This window comes from Lissotriton vulgaris, unplaced genomic scaffold (genome assembly GCF_964263255.1).
Source record: "Lissotriton vulgaris unplaced genomic scaffold, aLisVul1.2 SCAFFOLD_247, whole genome shotgun sequence".
NCBI classification, from domain to species: domain Eukaryota; kingdom Metazoa; phylum Chordata; class Amphibia; order Caudata; family Salamandridae; genus Lissotriton; species Lissotriton vulgaris.
The window spans coordinates 1,950,502-1,971,007 of NW_028255597.1; the positions used below are offsets into that span (position 1 = coordinate 1,950,502).

Below are 20,506 nucleotides of genomic sequence, written 5' to 3' on the forward strand. Positions count from 1 at the left end.
AATGGCAGATGATAGTCTCAGTGTTTTACTACATTCCGACGCTGTTAGTACGTGGCAAGAGCAGTAGCCTGGCAAGTGTGTCATGGGTCATGGTACAAGCAAGGAAAAGGCCCCATGACTGCTGTTGGGGTAGTAAAGCACAGCATTTATCAGGGTTCACTGGATCTTCAGGGCTCTGGGCCCCGGTGCCACTGCACCTGTTGCACCAATGTAGCTACACCCCTGGGAGAGAGTGTTTCACAATTGGGTTGCATTGTGGTCGTAACATTATTAAAGTACGCGAATATTTATTTATAAATGAAAGCTGTGAGCCCTGCCTGGTTTGAATGTTGTATTCTGCGCTCACCTTAGTTTGCTTCCACAGCTACGTATGCTAGGCGTGCCCGATTTCGAAAAATATGGGTATTACCGGTCCAGGGGGTTAGTGCAGGCGAGCACACAGCCCAGTGGGCATGGTTTGTATTCAGCCTTTCCGGTCACGCACTGCACTGTTAATATTCCTACATGGTTTAAATATGGGATTAAAAACCCTCGTGGTTTGCCCAGATGTATGTTGTGCACTTTGCTGGATTAATTTCAGTTGTAACCCTAGTAAATCCGAGGACGAAAGGCGCGTCACGAACATCTGCACGGGTTATGCGCAATCTGACGAGATTTATCTGTGAAGCTCTCACTTTTGCAGCCCAGCCGATTCAGCGTTTATCCTTCACAGTTTCACGGAAAATTCAGAACCATTGAGTTGGTTAGTGGTAACGACGTCCACCTCCTCGCCCCTGCTTTAATTAATTCCTCACAAATGAGCCAGACTCACTTTTCAAACGTCACCAATCCCGTTGACCAAGTCCATATAAAGCTCCTCCCCCTTACCACTTCCTGTTCTTGTAGACGGTCACGTGCGGAACAGCGACTCCATTAGTATATGATGCGTGCAACCGAGTTCAGGGTCAAAAGCACTCTGTATGGTGTAGCAGGGGGCCTCATGCTGAGAGCACCTTCGGAGGTGGGCAGGGACGGCTTTGGGGCGGTGAGGCCGCAAGGGGGCGGACTGGAGGGGGCACTGACCTGTGTGGCAGCGCTGTGTTTAGCAATAAATTATGAATTAAAGGCACCTGCTGCAGAGTTCCTGGTGCGCCCAGCTTTCAGGCAGCAATAAAAATGTCAAGAGGACGCTTACGGTTAATATTCCTGCTGGAGAGAGTTCGGAGTTTTGTCTAGAGGCAGTTTTAACTCGCCGTAAAGTAGCGCAGAGGGTTAATATGCCTGCTGCAAAGAACAGATCTGTATTTTGTGTAGATAACTGGGTGGATTAGTAAAGCACTTCATAACAAATAAAATGTATGTGAAAGGGGCACCATGGGGAGATGAGGGGCACTTTTGTCACTGGGTAGTGAGTTGATTTGAGGAGGAAGACATGGGGGGTGAGGGCCGCCAAAAATGATTGTTGCACCAGGCACCATCAAGGCTAAAGGCGGCCATGGATGTCAAGCAGCGCCAGAATCAGCAAGCCACAATGGTGTTGAGAGGGCGGAGCCTCATGCTTCTGGGTTTAGCGTAAAGCATAAAGTGCATATTTTTTTATCAACTTTGGCAAATTGGCAATTGAATTGAATTGGCAAAAGATCTAATTGGGTATTAGTGAGACCTGGAATCAGGTAGATCGCAGATTCTGCCAAACCAGGATTCTGATGGGAGGGAAGTTGCTGGTGGTTATTTTTCCAATTAGTCTGTACTGCGTCTGTTTTTTCCATATATATCATTTTATCTAGAGCTACCTTCTTTGTGGTGTCATTTGTGAGTCCTGCATGGAAGGAAAGAAGCTAGAGAAAAGAAAGTATGTATCTTCTTTCTCTTCTGAAGAGGATGGAGACATGCCGGAAAAAATACAAGTCCAGGCTTTCCAAGTCCATTTCGCCTGGTAGTCCTGCGTTACTGTCAGCTTCTCAGGAGCTAAATCTGATTCAGGGGGTAGTAGCTAAGGCTTTGCAGAAAAATCATCGGAGGACGAAAGAAAGTTGAAGATGATGAAGTCCAAATCTCAGGAGTAAAATTCCTCTAGTTCGGACTCTGAGACACCCAGCACTTTGCGAAGGGCAAATATGAGCAGAGAGAGGAGATACCTCAGTTGCTTGATCACATTCGAGAGAATTTGGACTTTGATCGCTTACCTACATCAGTCGAGTCTGATGGACTTCTCCTGCAATCTGATAAATCTCTTCAGATTGCAATGTCTATTCATGACAAGAGTTCGGTCCATCTACGGCCCCAGGTTTCTTCAAAAACACTTTTACATTTGAAGGGGCAGATGAGATCCTTCCTTATAATGTCAAAGCTGACTCTATTTTATCATCCTTGATTAGATGGACTGCAATCAATATGAAAGACTGTTAACCAGTTGATGCAGTTGGTGATTGCTAGACAGTGGTCTTAAGAAGTCGTTCGCAGCTAACAGTCGGGTTCTCAAACTCCTATGCTGTGTATGCTTCTCAGAACCTGGTGAGGGATTTTGAGTTCCTGTCAGTAGAAATTCAAGAAGGCACTGACTCTTCGGATCTCCTGGTGCAAATGGAGCAATAAGCTGAGTACTTACTGAACTGATATCTCGACAGATATTGTAAAATCAGCACAAGTGGTTTCTGAGGTAGCGGTGATGGCAGGGGGGAACCTATGGATGAGAGACTGGAAATCTGATTTCTCCGATAAGTCTTCCTTGCCAAAAATCCCATTTGATGGTCGCAGGTTGTTTGGGTATAAGGCTGACTCCTTAGTTATAAAGTCATTAAAGGACAGGAAGTATACCGTACCTTTATAAATTAGGGTTGTCTGGATCGTTCAGACCATGGGGCAGAGATCACCAGGAATGAAGGATTCCAAGACATCCGATTCTCAATGTACGGGGTTTCAGTTTAGAAAGTCCTCTAAGGCATCAGAGACAACTAATCAGTCAGGGGGTTTGAAACGTTAATTTTGATTATTACTGATACTTCCATGTCAAAGGTTGTAGGAGGGGAAAACATTAGATTTTTATAAGATTTGGAACAAGAACATCATAGACTGCTGAGTCTTGAATATCATCTAGACATGGTATTGTGGTATTGAATAACGTTTGGCTTCAAGTCTCAGGCATTATCCCTACTCCTATTCCCTTTTGGGGCGAGTACATGCTTTCCTGAAGAAAAAAACTATTGTCCAGGTTTCTCCAGACTTAATAGCAAGTGGGGTGTATTTTATTATTTTCATAGTACAGATTGCATCAGGAGACTACAGACCAGGGTTCGATCTAAAAGCAAAAGTCAACCTATGGAGAAGACTGTACACTTGAGGATGATCATACTACATAGGATTTCACTCATGATCTCCAAGGGAGACCTCCTAGCGGCCATAGATTTTCAGGATGCACGTCCCTATTCATGTGAATTACCAGGCATTCCTTCAGTTTTCAAAAGATCACCACTTTAAATTCAGAGTTTTGCCTTTTGGGTTAAAGTCAGCTCCACATGTGTTGGCCAAAGTCTTGGCAAAGGTTCTTTCTTCTATGGAGCATTTGGGGGACATTTTATTGAGTTACATTTTGAGCATTCAGATTTCAATTTTCCTTGTTTTTATATGCTTGGTATTCCTAATTTCTTTGTAAGGAATTAAAGCGAGGGGACGAGGAGATAGTGTTTCAAATACCAGTAATTTCATTACTCTGAATCCTTCCTTGCTTTAATCTAGTACTTTGCTCCCTCGCTCCTGTGTTTCAGGCCAACTGAATAGCCTGTAGGTTGTGTATAAACAAGAGGAGGGAAGTTGGGAGAGGTTATTTAACACACTTTGTGGATGGGATTGGTGGTGTCCGAGAGGCATGGCTGCCTCATTTTGTAATGAATGAAAGTGAGAAAAGACTCAGAGCAAGGTAACTACAATAAGTAATTGAGGCGGTCCCTCACAGTAGCACGTAAAAATAAAAACGCAAGACAAAATGTGTTTTTACTGGACAATGCGAAATACTCCAACTGAAAGCCCCTGTGGTAGAGTACTCCAGGGTATCCGACTTCCCAGTAAAGGACTCTACAGATGCAAATGAGATTTGCATGGCGGCAGTATTTATTATTTTTTTTTATTTCAAAAGTTTTTAAGTATTTATTCTTTTTGCCCGTGATCTTTGCCAGATTCAGAACGGAAGTCGACTCATGGCCCCTGCCTGCTCCCCGTGGAGCCGAAGGCAGCTATCTCGCTATATGCGTGAACGGACAAGCTCATATCTGCGTATTATCGACACCAGTGGAAGTTCTGTGAGAGAGTGGGGTTGCCACACCCTGGAAACGAAACTACTTTAAGGGACTTTAATATATTTTGAATTCGTAAAACGCAAGCCAGCAATTATGACCCACATCTTCTGCGAGTCTGGGCTTGATTCCTGGTTCCTTCCTGCTTGCTCATTCTCCTTTGGGTGAATTTAAAATACTGATTTAAAGGCCGCCGAAGGCCCCACTGTGAGACCACCGGAAGATGAGATACCCTAAAGCAGAGCAGTTACTTTAATTTCACATGGTGAACTTGAATGCCTTTTTATGGAGGGCAGGATGTCAGACTTGAAGATCTTTCAGTTCTTGACCTCTTTTCAGAGACCGGTGGCAGGGAAAGATATTGCTTTACTCAGGCACTCGTTTCTCAGGGGTATTCGAGTCTGGGGGCCTCTTCCAGCAGCCCCCGGCCAAAGTCTGGGCACGGGCATCGAGCATTGGGCAGCAGGCACTGCTTTCTAGCCTGCTTCAGCTGTAAGAGCTTCTGCCAGCTTTAGTTGCCACAGCTAGCTTGTTAGATAGCTCACTGGGTTAATGTACTCCCTGTCAAGATTTCTCTGTAGTCTGACAGTCTTTGTTTGCTTAAAAAAACGAGGGCTGCCTCAGCTTGTCATGCTTCTGTAGGTGGCAAACCAACCACCACAGAGTTGAGAATTAAAAACACGTGTGATTTAGAGAGGACCGCGTCAGTGAAAGCAAGCACTATTGAAAACACAAGTAATTATTAGTGATACAACACCTTTGACCTCATCAGCCATGAGTAACAATGATTCAGTCTGCGCCATCTCCTCCACACATTTTCAAATATGAATAACCTGTAGTATGTTTAAGGCTGTGTAAGAGACAATGATTAACATGGGTGTAGCTGAGCATTTCCTTAAAGAGGATCAACAAGTTTATTTTAATTCTGTGCCAGTCAAAGTAGACATGTTACCAACGCACCTTTAAAACAATGTGCCTTTAAAAAATAAAATAAAAGGCATTACTTTTCTTTCATACTTCTCCATATAGTCGAATGGTTTTCAGATAAATTCGTTTTAGCCTTTATTGAGCCAAGCTTATTGTATTTCTCAATCTTTCTTTCAAACAAACCACTTAATACCATGAGCATACCACATAGGTTTTTTTTGTTCTTGGTGCATTGGAAATGGGACTTGGAACTTACTCTATATCTCATCCACAATGTGCCTTTTAAGAACGTGTGTGCTAATTTTGGTTTGTGTGATTGATGTAAGATCCGGACTGGTGCTACATTGAGGTACATAGTAGGAGTAGCCTGGCGGCCTCCAGAGATGGCCTCAGGTGGTTACCACATTTCAGCAAATGTCCTCATAAAAGGTCTTATTGAGCGTGAAAAGGGAGAACCCATATGGCGAAATGTCATTTTGCCTGGTGCTTTGAAAATCAATGCAGCGGAGCAGAGTACAGCTAGTGCCTGCAGCATGAGGGGCACACAGAAACACAAGCATACAAAAAATTGAGTAGGTGCCATGTTGGAATGGGGCATCTATCTGATCTCAGACTCTATTAAACTAAGCCTAAGTCATACATAGCTTGAGCATTTTTGCACCATATGTGTAGCCAATGAAGAACGTTTGCTCAAGTGGCCAAAACATACGTTGTGGGTATAACTCCCCTTGATCCAGGAAGGCCTCGGAGGTCAATGTGAATACCATATTTACTCCATGTGAGAAATATTGCTTCTGAAAGACACAGGCCTATATCGATAAAAAAAAGTTCCTTCGTGTGATGCAAAAATGTTGCATTTCTCGCTGTGTATTTAAGGGAGTAACAGCCTGATTCATCAAGCTGATTTGCGCTCGCAAAGGGCCAGATTCTGAGAATCTGGCCCTTTGCGAGTGCGATTTTTGCATTTGGGATTCATCATCCCAAATGCAAAAATCGGTAATAGCGATTTCGCTATTTTGCGAGGAATTACATTTAAGGAATCTCTATTTGAGATTCCTTAAATGCAATTCATTTAAAAGCATTTTTTTAAGTTGCATGTTGCACACACACATGTCCTTTGGACATGTGTGTACGCAACACCTGTTTCAATTTGCATTTAAGGGGTGCTACAGGGTGTCCTTTGGACACCCCTGGCACCCTTTAAATCGGTATCTTATTTGCGATTAGCAAATGCTAATCGCAAATAAGGAATATGTAGGAATCGCATATTTTTCTGCGATTCCTACATGAATCCCGTTTTGCGAGCCTGTAATAGCGATTCCTTATGAATCGCTATTATAGACTCGCAAAACGGGTTGTTGATGAATCAGGCTGTAAATTGGTTGTGGCCTGCAATGGCAGTTCCAAGACGAACTGCACTTAACACCCAAACCACTTAATACGTAATGGCGAAGGAATATTAAAGAGCTGCAATAAATTATGACAAATAGGAAGTGATGGTGCTGCAGATAATTGGTCATCATAATAATATCGTTAGTCAATGAGAGGTTAGAGCGTTTCAACAGCTTATTTATATTCCATTTGGCATAGGCATAAGAGTTATGTGGAATTAAGCCACTGGAATGGACTGTACTGATGTTTTGAGACATGAGCGCCTTTAAAAATTGGCCTAAGAATTGGCAGTGTTTCTTTCTTTCTTTCTTTAGGTTATACACGTTAAACGTCAGGACCCAGGACACGAGGTGACACAGAGACACAGTAAGACAAACATAGAATAACAGCGAGACAAGCCAAGAACAAGTTATAAACATGATTGTTAGATCTTCAAAACGATGGTGCCATCTTTGTAGCCGAGGATTTGAGAAGACCAAATACAATACAGGGGGCTATTTGAAAGTTTTTTTTGCAGGTTATTTGAGTTTCCTTTTAAATTGAAGACGGAAGTGGCTTGTTAGATATGTCGTCTGTCATTCCAGGTCCATGGAGCTTTTCCAGAGTACGATTGCTTTAGGAGGGGAAGATGTTTGTCAATTTGAGGGTGTTCGGCATTTTGTCCTCCGTGTAAGCACCCACATGGGGCCACACCAGAGATTCTTTGTTTCCACCTGCCCATCAGTGGGATCCTGTCTCAGTTACTATATGTTATGTTAAAGGTTTTTATAGAGCGCACATACACCATAAGGTTTCATGGCGGTAATAGCCAAAGAAGACATCAAGAATTGAGCAAACATGATTTTACAGTATAGGTTCCAGGTTGGCTCCACTGCCTCCCAGTATATTAACCATATAGATGGTTGCAAAGCTTGTTTTGACATTGCCTTGAACATTCTTTGTCTGTTTTAGAAATGTATTGTTTTGTATTCCTTCATCTAGCTGTTCCTAGTCATATGTGGGATAGCATCAAAATGTCGCCGGAACAAGAACTTTGCTAAATAAGCTTGTTGGAATGTGAAGTTGTGCGAGCGCGTGGCTTCCACGTTCTGTGGTTCATGCACATTCAAGGCTTGCTTCACCCTTGGCTGATGTTTTATGCCTGATCCTTACAGATCAGAATTGTTACATTATTCATTTTGGGTGAGTTTCTCTGTGACAAGAGGTTTTAGAGCAAATGCGCCCTTTCCACTGAGTGCTACAGCAAGAGAAATGCGTATTGGAGTGATGGTTCTGTAGATATCGCTGAGATGCAAGTGTCAGAAGCCCATATACTGTCTGTCCTATCTTGACCCACTTGCTCTTTTTTTCTTAGCACTCCCTCCCACATCCGATATCCAGGGCATGAGGAAATCCTCATCCAAGAGATCTATGCTCTCTGCTGACTACGCTAGAAGCAAAAACAGAACTGCCATTTGCAAAGCCATTAGATCTGGCTTTGGCCTCCATCATTTTGGCTTTGAGAATTCTTGTTTGTTTTTGTCATTGTATTTGAATAAACTTTATTATGATTAAATTTGTTTGTTCGGGAGAACAATTACAAGTTAGAGCACAGTTGGTTGCTTTCTGCAAATATGTTCAGTTGATGTGTACTTCCCCCTACCAAACATCAGAATGTACGTCCAGCTGTTTTGGTTAAACTCCTCACAAAATTAGCACTATCACATTCCATCACAACCAAAAGGAAAGGAAGGAAAGCTTAAGACAACAGAACATATTCAGTGCAAAACAAAAACCATCCAACTTACAAACGTTCCCCGTTCCCCAACCCGTAGGAATTACCCCCTCGAAATTAGTGGCTACCAGTTCCTCCATGTCCTGTGGCACTGAGTCCCAAACCACACCAAGCTGCCAAAAGCATTAACGGGGTCAGTGGACAGGCTTCCAAGATATGCTCTTGCAAACTCCACCGAAGAAAGATAAACCGGTTTCCACTCTGTTCCACTCAGAGCTTTGGTGGGAATCCCATTGAGACAAATAGGCTCTTGGTCACCATCTCATCTTTCACCTTCAGTAATTCCTGATTTATGTGCAGAGTGTCAGGGTGTAAAAACAGCCGTTTTTGCCAAATTTCAAAGTCTTTTTGAGAACCACTGTGCAAATGATCCTCTCTTCCAAAGAGACAAGAGACAGCATCACTGTCCATCCGGGTGCATATCCGCTGATATATTGTCCCTACCTCTTTTTGGGGTGAGATGGCATGCAAGTTCCACAATTTAATGGCCTTGACCTACCGATAATTCCAACAGTTTCCTCAGTCCTTTGTCCATCTCTTCCAGTAGAGTGGGAGCGACGAGGGCCCCCCAGGTCCTCCAAAGGTGTGCATGTCGCCGAATGTTGCCCGTAAGACCCAGGTGAGCATCCAACTTGAAGATACTGTTGATTGCACAGTCCTTCAAAATTACTAAGTTCATGAACATGGAGTCGATCTCTGTCAGTCGCTACTCTGTCCTCATCCTGTTTGTCATTATTCTAGGCCTTGCTCCACATTTTCGCTCTTTCAGATAGTCCTTCTAACGTGCTGAACTGGTTCTGCTGCTGCCTCGATCTTTGTTGTTTTCCTTTCTAGATCTGTGTAAAGTGCAGAAATTGACATCAGTAAGGTTTTTTCACCTGGTGTTAGATCTATTTCTTCAGAAAAGCCCACCACTGTGATTTCTGTCTGATTTCCTGCTCTCTTTGTTCCAGAACATATATGTACTGCTTTTCTTTTTATCGCCCATGTTCTATCACTCAGTCTGCCTTTCACAGTGCCTTATGTCTTATTTCAGATCTCAAGGCGCCTCAACAGGGAATCTCCATACCTTCCACATTAGGGTCTCACCATACAAGGGCCCAGCAGATGGGGACAAACTCTTAGCCCCAGCAGGTACGCGCTGCTTGTAGGTGGTTGGAGCAGTGCGTCAGTGCGTCTCCAGTCCTACAAGGGTACAACCTATGTTCGTCAGCTCCCTCCACCAGCCAACTGCCCTCCTGTGGCCTTTAACCAACCCCCATAGTCCCGATTAAGCGGCAACACTTCCCAGATAGTCCGCCTTTCACCCTCTCAGCTTTTGTGAATCCTCCAATGTTTATTTATTTATTTATTTTTAGAGTTTTATATAGCGCGAACTTGAACCGATTAGGTTATCAGAGCGCTTTACATAGCACCAGTTCCGTTACATGTTATCAAAGCACTTTACATAGAATCAGTTACGTTACATAAGAAACACATTTCTTTTTGTTCTAGTGAATAGGGTTATCTCTTCACACGGGGGAACTTGAACCGATTAGGTTATCAGAGCGCTTTACATAGCACCAGTTCCGTTACATGTTATCAAAGCACTTTACATAGAATCAGTTACGTTACATAAGAAACACATTTCTTTATGTTCTAGTGTTATTGTGACACCTGCTCGCACCCCTATCGTGACAAGCGGCCAGGTAGGGCCGCACCTTTAGTAGTGTTGCGATCCGCACACCACTGCAGCTTTAAAATCTGGCTGTGGGAGGCAGTGGGGGGAGGGCACAGTGCGGCACTCGCTGTTACAGGCTACCAGTGGATTCCCAGTCGTGCCCACAGGAGCCAGCCTCCAGCCCAGTCTGAATATCGGTGAGCCTTGAGAGTCCCGGGAGCGGCAAGGGGACATCAACCAAAGTGGGCTTGCCATGGAGTATAAGAACTATTTGGAGAGCTTTATTGTTTGGGAAGGAGCCCGGTTGTCTACAATCTTAAAAACAAGCACTGGCGTTGCCAATAGGTCTCGCATTAGGAAAGTGTGAGCTATTGGTATTGTAAATGACAATTATTTTTTTAATATGTGTTGGCATTGGAAATATATAAATTAATAGCATTGTTATTTACAAAGCCAATAGCTTACACTTTCCTAATGCGAGTCCTATTGGCTATGGGAATGCTTGTTGTTAGCCAACAAGGACAGTGCTGTTGTGGTGCTGAGTGATGCTGTTATGGTCCCAGAGTGATGTGGTGGTGTCCCAGAGTGATGTGGTGGTGTCCCTGAGTAGTGTGGTGGTGTCCCTGAGTGATGTGGTGGTGTCCCTGATTGATTTTGTGGTGTACATCAGTGATGTGGTGGTGTCCCTGAGTGCTGTGTTGGTGTCCCTAAGGGCTGTGGTGGTGTCCCTGAGTGCCGTGTTGGTGTCCCTGAGGGCTGTGGTGGTGTCCCTGAGGGCTGTGGTGGTGTCCCTCAGTGCTGTGGTGGTGTCCCTGAGTGGTGTGGTGGTGTCCCTGAGTGGTGTGGTGGTGTCCCTGAGTGGTGTGGTGGTGTCCCTGAGTGATGATGTGGTGGTGTCCCTGAGTGATGTGGTGGTGTCCCTGAGTGGTGTGGTGATGTCCCTGAGTGATGTGGTGGTGTCCCTGAGTGGTGTGGTGATGTCCCTGAGTGGTGTGGTGGTGTTGCTGAGTGGTGTGATGGTGTCCCTGAGTGATGTGGTGGTGTCCCTTAATATTTAACACAGAAACTGTAGTAACACAGAAACTGTAGTAATGGCCCGGACTAGTGCTTTAATTACGATTTAATACTTGCTGTTTGACAGCTGAGTTTACTGGACTTAATATGTATTGTTAGTGTTGCTGGGGCTGTTATTAAATTGTTCCTTGTAATATTAGCAGAGATCCTATTAACAGCATGGGCATAGTTCACACTGACGATTTACATGTATGCATTAGTGGTGCTGCAGGCGCAGTGACACTAAGACGCATAGGGGCAAGTGGCCTGGCCAACAGTATTGTAAGTAAAGCTAATGTTTTAATTTACATCTTTTGTTGGTGATGTATTTTACGGCTTTTGACAGAGTTTCCTGGGTCCGTTCTCTTTGTAAAATATAGGTAAAGATGACATTTTTATTTATCTTGACGACTACAAAGTAATAGCATTTTCCGTGCATTTAAACGTATGCGAAGGGGGAGTTGTGTCTTTACCCCTTACTTCAGCAGTGACTTCTATTTTTTTCCCGGAGCTTAGCTTCCTGCTGTTAGTTGATTTGCATCTCACAGATGCTGCCAGGCAACAGATTACAATCTTTATGACGCAGCTTAAAGCACTAAAGTATCCTGTTCTTGTTTCGTTTCCAACTGGTGAAAACATGTGATGTTTCACTCTTGCAAGCCATGGAATTCCTTCTTTTGTTCTGCACACTTTCAGGCGGCCAGAATACCCGCCATAAACCTCACAATAACAACAGCCCCAATAAAAAAAAAGTTCAGTCGGGACGTCTGGCCTGGAGGCCTGCAGTGCTTAAACCCCCAATGACCCGCTGTCCACAACAAAATGAAACTGTTTATAACCGACCAGTTAATAAAAAAATACAGTATCCATGGACGGCGCGCCGCGACTCTCCTGCCGTTCCCCAAACCTATTTTCATTGCGTGGGTTTTGTCCAATCCCGTCCCAATGATTGCATGCCACCTTAAGTTTAGGACTCTCTCGAAGCAGCTGTATACGGCCTTTTTTGCCAGGATAATTCGATGTTAATGTATATTTTAACAACCTTATTTCGTTCCACCTTTTAAATTAATTTTTACGCACTTTGCAAACCCGAACACGTTGTGAGAAAGTGTCCCCTGCCCGTGAATAGGAGGTCAGGGCTGCATGGATCGGATACATTGCATTATTTACACCGCAGCTTGAGGAAAGGGCCCTTGCCTTAAAAATACTGTCACGGCTAGAAGCAAACTTTGTGCACAGTTTTAAGTGTATTTGGGGGCTTTTCTCTCTATTTGGTATATAAAGTTAGCAATCGCCCATTCCATCACGCTTTGCGTCTTCCTTAAGATTGGAAAAGTACCACTTTTTAACCCCCCATGTCCACTGTAAATGATTTAACCATAGAAATGGTGTACACTGCTCTAACTTGGCACTTAAAAATATGAATAAATAAAATTAAGAGATTGGTACGCTCTCGTGAATCGCATGTAATACTATCATACAACTATTTACACTCTGACATATAACAATAAAAGTTCATGGGACGTCCTGCAATTGACCGGCAGCCTTCTGGGGACACACATTTGCAGTCCGCCGTGTCTTTTAAGAACATGCGATATTTGGACTGGAGTTTAATTCAGAAATACTGTTTGGGATACAGGCTGGAACCGGCTAGTGCTGTTTCATCAGTGCACTCACTGAACCGTCCAGCATAGTGCCCTGAAGCTGTGCAGCGCCGGTTAATATTTAAGAGGAAATGCATAAGCAACAAACCTGATGGTCACGTCTCCTCGGAGCGCATTAAAAGCCTTGTGGCCAGCGCCATTCTATGGCCCGCAGCACGCAGGCTCTGTGGCACTTCGGGAATAGGCCCACTTCATACCTCGATGCCCCCTTGGATGGTTACCGAGGGCTCGAGCTCAACCCTATGTCTGGGGAAGCATAATGTGGGGGTGATGTGCCCTAAGTCAAGCAATGGGACATGTCTCAAAACGCGCATTCCTCAGCCTTTTTGTCTGCAAGCACGGAGGCCGGCCCAGCCTTTGTTTCTCGTGATTCAAAGCAATGTAAAGAAAATATACCATGGGTAGATTTGCGCTCACTTCAGTTCAAGATCCCCCAGAAGAAGGTCTGCTAGGAGCGAACCCTCGCAGCCTCTCCGTGGAGAGAGAGGGGAGGTGCTGGTGTGGGAGGGGGGAGGTGCTGGTGTGGGAGGGGGGAGGTGCTGGTGTGGGAGGGGGAGGCTGTGATTGCGTGGAAAGAGAGGGGAGGTGCTGGTGTGGGAGGGGGAGGTGCTGGTGTGGGAGGGGGAGGCTGTGATTGCGTGGAGAGAAAGGGGAGGTGCTGGTGTGGGAGGGGGGAGTTGCTGGTGTGGGAGGAGTGCTGCTAGGGGAGGAGAAGCCTGATGCCGGATGGGGGCGGGAGAGGCTGGGCTTGCATGCGATGCGCGTGCATGTACACGGGCACTGCATGAAAACCGCGGGGCTGAAAGCCCTTTGGTTTGAAGATGTTTTCGCCACATGAATTCTCGCTACGCTCGATGCGCTTGCGCGCATCGATAGGTCGCGAGACCTAAAAAACACATGGCTAAAAGCAACAATTTATTTTTGGCCCTCAGAAAGCACACCTTACCATAGTTGTCCATATCAGTAAAGGGAACTACTTTGTGTGTGGATGCGCTCCTTTTGAAAGAGCAGAATGCTACTTACTACTCACAGTGAAGTTAGCCAATGGCTGAAGTAGGCAGACCCATTGCCCCACGCTTTATGCTGTATGGCTCGGATGAAAAATGCAAAGGAGGCGATAACAGCCCGAAGGATGAGCTGGGACGCTCTTGGGCAGCCATGCGCTTTATAAATCAAATTTCATTCATTCATTCATTCATTTCATTCATTCGTTTCAGGGCTGGCTGAAAGCTCGGTCAAGTAAGTATATTAAACACTGAATTTTAGCAAAATCAAAAGGTCTTGGTTAACGCCAGACCTAACCAGGTCAGAAAAAGAGGAATGGTACTTAGGTTAGTACTAATCTCAAGAACTAGAATGAGGTGTCCGCATCCTTGGGCTCTTCCTACGATGAATGGAACTCTCCACTTCTTACCATTGATGCAACCAAAAGACAGTGGTGCCTCTGTCTCTACTCCTGACAGATGCCAGGGAGATGGAATGTCACCACTCACCACAATCCCCCTGGCCACACTTACTCCCCTCACTCATCCTATTGAAAGAAGAAATCAAGCAAAACGAGACGTACCTAGAGAGGCAAAGTACACTGGCCTCTTTGAAGGCTCTTGTCAATACAAGCAGTCGCTCCAGTCGCTCCTGATGCTCGGAATAGTGGTGTTACCACACATAGGTTTGACACATATTTCAAGTGCTACTCAAGCCATCTGAGTTTCAGCTACTACCAACAACATACGACTGACTGCGGATGTAATGTAATGTAATGTAATGTATGTGGTCTTGTAAAGCGCACTGCTGCCCTGAGGCGTCGCGCCGCTGTAGACCGCTGGGGAACCCGTCCTGGCTATCCCTGTGAGATGGTCCCTACTGGGTATCTCCAAGGTGAAACCAGGCATCCCCGGCGAATGTGGGGGGCCGTTGTAGAGATGAGGCAAACTAAAACCCAGAGTTGCCGAGTGTGATCCCTGGTTAGAGTAGGCACCGAGGCGAGAATTATCGAGTCCGCTGACCCTGGTCCACGACCCTGCCGCGTCGGGAATTGAACCCTGGTCCTGGGCTGTTCTCTGCTTTCGGGTCTGCCGCCTCTAACCAGTGAGCCACACCACTCAAGACCTCTTTGGCAAAAAGGGCATAAAAGGCTTGAGTGAGGACTGCAGGCCAATACCCTTTCCTGAACCTGGAGATCAGCTTCTCCTTTGAGAAAATAACAGGGTTGTATGATTTGAAATCATGATTCTGAACATATCATTTGGAGCTTAGTGCCACAGAGTCAAAATGGTGGTTAGACCCATCCCCCACAATGTTATGTCACATAGGATGCCCTGGGACAGATTTGTGCCCATGTGTTTGTAGGGATTTCTTTATGGTGCAAGAAAACTGTTTGTGAATTGACCCAAAAGTTAGACTGTTCTGTGCACGTAAGATAGTATAACATTTGTAACATGTTTCTTATTGGTGCATAAATTATTGCTTTAGTTGTACTGTAAATGTATACATTTTGTAGTTCACGCTGTCATGTTTTGCTTTATGTTGACACATTATTTTATTTTGTTTTTGTAGATCAGCAACATTTTATTTTTCATTTTGCCACCTCTATGCATGTATTTATTTCGTCAATATGCAACCTGCTTCAACAATGGAATATATATAATATGGACTCTGCTAGTAGTGGTTGGTAAGTTGAAGACTGTCATTTGTCTGTCATGTGAATGGTGACTTGGTGGTTTCCCTGATGTGAAAGGACATGAAGTCCCTTGTCTATTTCCTGAGCATTGTATTCTCACGTAGCTAACGTGTCTCTGACGTCTTGCATGTGCTAACGCTAAAGAACATGAAGCTAATGTCAAGTGATGTTGGCTGGCTTGCCCTTGACACTCTGCCAAGCACACTTTTGTGTTCTCACTTCCTCTTTGCAAGTTTCAGATCCAGTATGAAAAATGCCTTTTTAGATTATTTGGCCTGTGCTAGTAAATTCAAAAGTACACAGTGTTTGTTTCATTATCAGCATTGACGGCTTCGCGTGTTTCATTATCGCCATTCCTTGCGTCCCTTGTGTGTCTCTCCTCACATTTTATCACGGCTGTTTTCAAGTTCTTGGAAATGTGACAACACGTTTGTTTATTTTATGTTCTGCTCAAAAAAGGTCATGTCGACTGTTATATTGGGAAGTTGGCCCTGCTCAGCTGGAACAAACAGGAAAACACTGTTGTAAGGTTGCATTTACTACCAACGTTGAGTGTGGGGAGGGAACATGATTTACAAGAGGAGAAGCTTCCAGTGGGTCATGCTGCCTCTCACGTCCGACGTTAGTATATAACATATTACAATCTGCACATCTGGTTTCTGCTGTGCTGTCTTTCGCCGTGGTGTTCTCAAGGATTGACTTCTGCAACAGTCTCTATCTTAATCTTGCAGTAGGTCCCATGAAGAGGCTTCAGACTCTACAGAGTGCAGCTGCCGCTCCCTTTTCAAAATTCTAAAACTTGAATGTGCTAAAGGAGCCATCCGGAAACTCCACTGGCTACCTACCATTCAGACAACGGTGTAAGTTCAAGGCCCTTTGTTTGCCCTACAAATCACTGTATGGACTGGGGCCAGGTCGTTTTAACCCCTTCGATGCTCATGACGGATCGATTCCATCATGAGCATCGGTCGAGCTGTGCTCATTACGGAACCGTTCCGTCATGACCAAACCCATTTGCATGGGGGCCCAGCACCGGAGGGGAATCGTGGGAACATGGATGAGGTTAAGGAGAAGCTCACGTGGCATGTCCCAGGGAGGATTCTCCACTCCGGCTCTGCCAAGAACCTTAGTGTTTCCCCATTTAGAAAGACCACCTGGGCGGGAAAGAGCTTTTTCAGGGCCACTGCGGTGCTCTGGAATGGTCAACCACTGACACTCACTAAAATCTGCCTCCTCCTTACTTGCTTTCAGAAAAGTCTTGAAGACCTGGCTTTTTTCACAAGACTTGGAGGTACTCGATCCTCTGCAAGCAAGCTTTCTTCCTAACAGGCCTGGCCCTGTATCCGCTCCCTATAGCACCAAGTCGCCCTCGGGCATTAGTTCCGTGCTTAGTAAGTTACATTTAAATTCATGCCTATTACTCAAAAACGCAAAGATTTAATTGGAACCAGAGTACAGTCTCTTTGCAAAGGCCCATAGGTTGAGTAGTGAAGATCCAAGGACATAGAATACCCAGAAGAATCGGCTGTGGTATTGTAAGAACATGGTATCTGACCTTTGCACTGTAGTAACAAAGGGCTTGATTTAGAGATTAGAGTACGGTATTTACTCCGTCAGGTTAATAGTGTAAATTACTCTAATAATTGAAAGGAACTGCTATCACTGCTGTTCCTGTCAATAAGTTCAAAGTTTGAGTAACGGTTCTGTCAAACATGACAGCCGTCCCTCAAACTTTTAACTTGTTTTTGTTTCTTCAAACAAATAAATCCCAAAGCAGGATTTTGTTTTTGAGAAACACAAACTAATGACCCGCATACCACCAGAGCTGTCTCCCATGGCGTGGAGGTAATTTAAACGTTTTTACTGTCCCTTATCACCAGGTTTTCACGGCAGGAAAGGATTGCAAAAACTGACCATTCAACTCACCACTCCAAACAGGGTGAACAGTGGAATGGCCAAACCTCCAACGGCCATTACTGTGTGGGAAGAGTATGTCATCAACAGAGTTGGAGTAGGTTTTGTCACTGACATACTTAAGGTCTGCCCAACTGTAAATCAGGTGGTTTGAACCATCAGTTTGGCCTGGAAGATATTCCATCACTGCTGCTATGGAGTACTCTCTCTGCCCAAGTCTAAATCAACATCAACATATCTGAATCTGACATTCAGGGAGATGTGAAAGTCAGCACCGGAAAGCTGACCGCACTGCCCACTACTAAACCTAAGTTAAAAATGAAAGGTGCCTCCTAGGTCATAGGCCACTCATTTTGATCTGTTTCAACATTCTAATTTCCTACTTGTCTTTGACTACATTGTTAAACAACATCCTTGAAATCTCCCTCCGGGCTTTCTTTTCCTGCCCCGACAACCAGTCCTGTCTGGAGGTTATTTACGTCTGCCACGAGGCATCCTACGCCTTGCTTCAGAATCAGCCTTAAGGCTTTGTGTACCTTTGTCTCGGATACCTCACTGCAATGCCCTGCAGGACTCCGAGCAGCATCAAAACTCAGGCATTCCCACCTTTGCACTGGTTCATTGGATAACTAGAGCAATATTGGATTTGGCCAACTCCTGCAGCTGGGTCAGCGGTGGGTAAGGGAGGAAGTGAAAGCCGCATTCAGGGACACAACCCAGAGCCTCCTTACCGATCCAAAAGAGGGACGCCGCTAGGATTAGGCATACAGGAGCCAGGGTCCGAGTGTGTCGCCAAATCATCGGAAAAGATATAGAAGAGAAGGGCGGGATCCATATAAAAGGGACAGGTCCAGAAAACACTCTCACCAAAATAGGACCAATCCGGGCTATATTCCTCTTTCCCCTACCCCAATTACCAAGATGGTGAGAGATTGACAAGGTGCCATTACAATTGGGCTGAACTATGTAACCTGATTTGTGCCGCAAGTCAGGACTAGATCACAGTAGGCAGCACCAGCTTATCGATTAGCTCATTTTTCTTTCTCCAGGACTGTAAGGGGGGAACACTAGTGGGTCAGTGGTGAGCCTAGGGGGAAAAGAGAAGGATGATGACACGAGAAGCTACTGCAGCTTATCGATGAGTACCTTTCCCACCCTTTGTCAGAGATGTGTGGTTTATTGCAAATGTTCTATTAAGGAATTGATACTGGCATCCCCCATTTGAGCTGAGAAACGGGTTCTCCTAAGTACCGAAAGACATTGGGACAACCTAAAGCAATGTTGTGTAATGCCTGATATCACTGTATCATAAAGACGCGCCACATTGTAACTGAATCCTGAGCATACTTACTCATTAAGGACACCACACTAATATCATTAGCCACCTTTGTGAGAGCCACTTTATTTTAAAAGATGAAATTCTGAGTATTCCCTGCCCTGATTCAAACCTATGAACCGCAGGCTACTCTCCTTTTTTTGTAAGCAGTCGGGCCATCTTAACTATCTTCCTTCTGCAAATCCAGTTAGAATAGTTGGAAAGGGTTCATACTGGATCCAGCTACGGCTCATGGTCATTGAATATTGGACTATATAAGCCTAATGTACAAATAAAGTTATAGATTTTTTGAGGCATGGCGTATGTCTATGCATTGCAGACTGACTCCCTTATCCACAAACACCTTAGACATACATATGCCTTACCTTCAAATTTGGGAAGGTATACATGAAGGGTACACCCAGAACTTTGTATGCCATTTTCCCCTGGCCCTAAGTGGTTGGAATCTCACATTGTGTAAAATCCACATCTGTTTTTTATAAACAATCGCAAAGTTTTAAAGATTGTTGTTGATTCCTTTGAAAGTTGTTTAGTGGGAGATTTCTCCACGTGTAGTCTTCTTGGTCTATAGAAGACAGCTGTGTTTCACTTTTCCATTCTTTGTGCAACACATAGACCTGTGTCTTTTATGTTTAATTTAGCATTGCATTTAAGTATAGTTACAGCATTCGATTGTTGGTGGATATTGATAGAATAAGGATTGTGTTAGTTTACAAATCATTTGTGTTGCATTTTCCTAACCACAACCCCTTAAGGACATCCTCAATAACTCTTCTAGATGTCACCCACAAACACAATCTAAGGAATACTTTGCGAAACGTCTGCAAAGTCATGTAACAACTCAGCCAAGCAGAGCTGCTCCTATCTGTTGGACTCAGTAAAAACTTTGCTTTTATCATTTGGCCTCAGTAGCACTTGCATCTGCAAAAACATTTGTGGATCTGGGCCAGAGATTAAATGAGGGACATTCTACTAGTTAAATAAAAATAGCAACTGACACCAGCTACTAGTTCCAGGACACAGATATAAACTACTGTAATTGCCAAGATAGCACATTGGTAAATGCCCAAAAATACACTCCCAACAACTATTTTCAGAAGAAAGAAGTTTATCTGGTCAGACATGATTTCCACCAGGGATCCCCTATCCTGCTAACTGAAAGCAGATGGGTGGAGAGGCGGGTGGTGGGGTTTAGAAAGAGTATCTGTTGTGCAATGTGCTCCCATGCCCTTCATAACCTTGTGCTTGTATTGCTTAAGCCACGTCTGTGCACTTTTGTAACCTCTGCTTCTATTTTTGCTTGCTGTAGGAATTGGATCTGTTTACTTCCATGCCACCCTCAGTTTCCTTGGGCAGATGCTGGACGAGCTTTCCATTCTTTGGGTCCTGATGTGTGCTCTTGCTATGTGGTTCCCTAGGAGATATCTTCCAAGAATTTTCCGAAATGACAGGTAACCCGAAGCACTAAATTAAAGAAGAACTAAAATAGTAGGACGATCCAAAATAGTACACGCTTCCCTTGTGCTGTGATGTTAAAAATATGTGATATTTTTTAACGTATAAACTGTTAGCAGTTGTTAGCAACTAGTGGCCGAGGGCTAGCATTGTCTGAAGCTTACAGGAAGGCCAGTAACCATGGCTAGCTTTTCCCTACCTAGCAGGAAGTCAATAAGGGGGAATTTACAAAAAACACGTTTTTAATATATATTTATTGCAGAGTTTCACCCAAAAAATTGAGTAGAATTGCCACATTATGGATTCCACAGAAAATCTGAAGAAAATCTAAGCCATGGATCCTAGGAGGGTACTCAAGGAACCCAATGGAAGATGTCAATTCC

At 44.4% G+C, this 20,506-nt stretch overlaps 1 protein-coding gene across 1 annotated transcript in view; it reads left to right on the top strand.

The window, feature by feature from the left end:
* ACER2 (alkaline ceramidase 2) overlaps positions 1 to 20,506 on the top strand; it is a 102,455-nt gene that overhangs the window by 18,832 nt on the left and 63,117 nt on the right. Inside the window, exons 2-3 of the mRNA XM_086951995.1 lie at positions 15,295 to 15,409; positions 19,978 to 20,119. Coding sequence (XP_086808121.1) covers positions 15,295 to 15,409; positions 19,978 to 20,119 — 257 coding nt within the window. The remainder of the gene's footprint in view (positions 1 to 15,294; positions 15,410 to 19,977; positions 20,120 to 20,506) is intronic.